We start from the raw sequence: 3,738 nt of genomic DNA, 5'->3' as shown, positions 1-3,738 counted from the left end.
AACTAAACTTAATGCTCTGGAACGAGATATTCTTAAAAATGCGATGCACTGGAACAAAAGTTTAGGGTTAGGGTTGAAAATGGGAGTCTCTCCCGCGGCACATACCTACCATGCAATATATATGGAGTGCCCCCTTCCCCGACCCAGCACGACCCAGTGAAGGCTCAACCATTTTCAGGTGTGAGTTAGTTCCAGAGCCCTCCATTTTTGACTTCGCAGTGGCACATACCTACCATAATATATATGGAGTGCCCCCCCCCCCGGGGATGAAACGTACGACACATGCGTGGCGCCATTTTGGTGGAAAGATTGGATCTAAGCGAACACAGGCGAATCGGCACACAGTGCAAGATCAATCTTAAAGAACTACTGATAATATCGTTATTAGTATAATTACTATTGACAACAGTAGTAGTAAAGCATTCAGGAAGCCATTCAATGTGATAATGGGATATAGAGGAGAGGGAGAAGCTGGTGGAGGTGGATGAGAGGAAGTTGAGTTAGTGGATGAGAAGGGAGGAAAATGAGGAAGGGGGAAGGTAATTGGAGTAGGAGAGGGGAGGTATAGGAGAGATGAGGGAGAGGAAGGTGAGAAGCTGCTGGAGGAGGAGGGGGAAGAGGAGGAGTTGAGAAGGTGGGGGCGGATGAAGACAGGAGATAGAGGAGGAGGAGGAGGAGGAGGAGGAGGAGAACAAGGAGAAGGGGGAGGCGGAGGACGAGGAGGAGGAGAGGAAGTAGAGAATGAGGGAAGAGAGTGATGGAAGAATAGGAAGAAAGAGGAAGAATGGAAAATGTTCGTCGGATATATTTTTATTCATCACACACATGTGTAAGTTACGTGTATGTCTATGTGTATGTGTTATGGAGTAATATATACACTAATAGCCTTCGTAAGTCACTCATGCATCACATACACAGATTTGCAAGGTTTACAATATTTTAATAATTTTTTACAAATAATTAAATAATTACAATATTTTAATACAATATACTAATATTTTAGATACTTTAGTCAAAACATCAGCTTTAGCTACATTCCTCTTTGAAATTTACAAATTGACCTTTTAAAATGATCAGAATTGGTTGCTTTCAACATAGCCTGAAAATGCAGGAAATGCCATTTCCAGGCTCTAAATTTGAAAAAATTTCTGCCGCACCATAAGCGCCACTTATGCTATTATCACTGGGTGATCCTACATTTTTCTGCAGTAGCGCATTTTGGAAGGCCACAACGGCCCTGGGTCTATAACAAATTATTGTAAGAGCTGGGAGTGACAACATGTGGATGGGAGAGACAACTGGACCGTTTCCCATCCTATCTTAACTCCTGAGCATACAACTGATTGGGAGTAGAGTATATAAGGAAGGTACGTTGAACAGGGAAAATAGTACCGTTACCTACAGAGAGCTTCACCAGCAATCATGAAAGCCGTTATTCTCTTCGCTCTTGCTGCCGTGGCTATGGCCCGCGCACCCGGACAGAGACTGCCACGATGTAAGTTAAAATAACCGTAGCTTATAGACGTAAGTGTACAATTGCGCTGCATGCATAGCTTATATAGCAAGCAATCAGCGTTCACACAATAACTGTAAAGAGGTTTTTGTGTGCATATGTTTGCTAGTGAATTAGACTCGCTAAAATTCGAGACTGTTCGCTGGCAGCAATTGATCCGTGCGCCGGCCTTTTGATTTGGCGCACGGATCAATAGCTGCCAGCGCGTGATACTTTCGTAGGACGTTCCCGCGGTCGCGTGCGCCTTGCCGTGGAACTGCGCGCAAGATCCGCGCATAGCGGGCAGGATCAACACCTCTCAGGCGACGCTTCTCTGGTATCCGGTCTCTCATCTGGACTAGTGGTGCCCCCGGACGCCCCGTCCTTGGGCAAACCGAAGGTTTGAGTTCATATATGCAGCGGCACGCTCCCCCTACTGGCAATTTAATACAAAACAAAGAATTACATATGGGAATTCACTGGGAATTCGTCTAATCTGAATTCGTGGGCAACAGTGACTGACGTGACACAGCGTTTGCTGGTAATTAAGCATGACATCGTAGCATCGTTGAAAAATTTTGGCATTTAGAAGCGCACGAAAAACTATAATAAAACTTAAATAATCCTAATTACCTTAATGACTACGCCCACCGCATGCCACTCACGATGTTTACTCGGTGACGTGGCCCTCCGAAATCCCATTGGTTGATACAAATCACGTGCCTCAAACTCCTCAATGACGCCACTGTGTTGTCAAGGCACATCCATAACACAAAAACCCAATTCCTCAATAGCTGAACGCCTAGAGCAGAGACAACAAGACTGAAATGTAGTTGGATCAAATCCCATCTGTTTTTTTCATTATTTTTCTGTTTTCTGTATTTTTCTATGTTTATCCATATTTACATGATTTATTTACAACAATTTAATAACAACAAATATTTTTTTTGGTTAATAGGGTTAGGGTTAGGGTTAGGGTCACAATGCACCATAAAACAGGAGTTTGAGACACGTGATTTGTATCAACCAATGGGATTTGGGAGCAATGTACGTAGGCCCTAGCTGCGTGTGTGTAACACAGCTGTATATTTCGCCGTCGTTAAATTTCTCTTGCGTTTCGCGTGATTGACGGAGCAGTTCTTCAGTGATTCTCATGCAATAGCGATGTTTCATGTTTATAAACATTGACGTCATATGCGCACATGCTGAGTTTAACGGTTGGCAGCAAGCAGATGCGTAATATTGTTCGATACAAGCACACGCACGCACGTGTACGTACACACGCATGCACGCACGCACGCACGTGTACGTGCACACACACTCATGCACGCACGCACGCACGCACGTAGACGTGCACATGCATGCACGCACGCACGCACGTGTACCTGCACACACACGCACGTACGCACGCACGCACGCATGCACACACGTGTACCTGCACACGCACACACGCACGCACGCACGCACGCACGCACGAAAGTGTATCTGCACACGCGCGCTCACACGCGCGCACGCACGCACGAACGTGTACGTGCACACACACGGACGCACGCACGCATGCACGCACGTGTAAGTTCCCACGCACGCACGCACGCACGCACGCACGTGGACGTGCACACGCACGCACACACTCATGCACGCACGTGTACGTACACACGCACGCATGCACGCACGTATACGTGCACATGCACACGCACGCACACACTCATGCACGCACGCACGTATACGTGCACACACACGGACGCACGCACGCACGCACGTGTACGCGCACACACACGGACGCACGCACGCACGCACATGTACGTGCACACGCACGCACGCACGGCGTGTGCATGTGCACGTATACGTGCGTGCGTGCGTGCGTGTGCACGAACACGTACACGTGCGTGCGTGCGTGCGTGCGTGTGCACGTACACGTTCGTGCATGATGTATGTAATTTCCTGTATTAAATTGCCAGTAGGGGGAGGCGTGACGCACACACTCATGCACGCACGTGTACGTGCACACGCACGCACGCGCATGCACGCACGTGTACGTGCCCACGCACGCACGCACGCACACAAGCACGCATGCACGCACGTGTACGTGCATACGCACACACGCACGCACGCACGCATGCACGCACGTGTACGTGCCCACGCACGCACGCACGCACACACGCACGCATGCACGCACGTGTACGTGCATACGCACACACGCACGCACGCACGCACGCACACACGCACGCATGCACGCACGTGTACGT

At 48.7% G+C, this 3,738-nt stretch overlaps 1 protein-coding gene across 1 annotated transcript in view; it reads left to right on the top strand.

Annotated features, from left to right (window-relative positions):
* Positions 1-1,422: 1,422 nt before the first annotated feature.
* The window catches only part of LOC106813272 (trypsin-4-like), a 9,867-nt gene continuing 7,551 nt past the window's right edge, over positions 1,423-3,738 (top strand). The window contains exon 1 of the mRNA XM_014817374.1: positions 1,423-1,495. Within this exon, the coding sequence (XP_014672860.1) occupies positions 1,423-1,495 (73 nt within the window). The remainder of the gene's footprint in view (positions 1,496-3,738) is intronic.

The sequence above is a fragment of the Priapulus caudatus genome, unplaced genomic scaffold, assembly GCF_000485595.1.
Source record: "Priapulus caudatus unplaced genomic scaffold, Priapulus_caudatus-5.0.1 Scaffold749, whole genome shotgun sequence".
NCBI lineage: Eukaryota > Metazoa > Priapulida > Priapulimorpha > Priapulimorphida > Priapulidae > Priapulus > Priapulus caudatus.
Note: the sequence above shows the minus strand (reverse complement) of the source record. Positions and strands in the feature narration are given on the sequence as shown.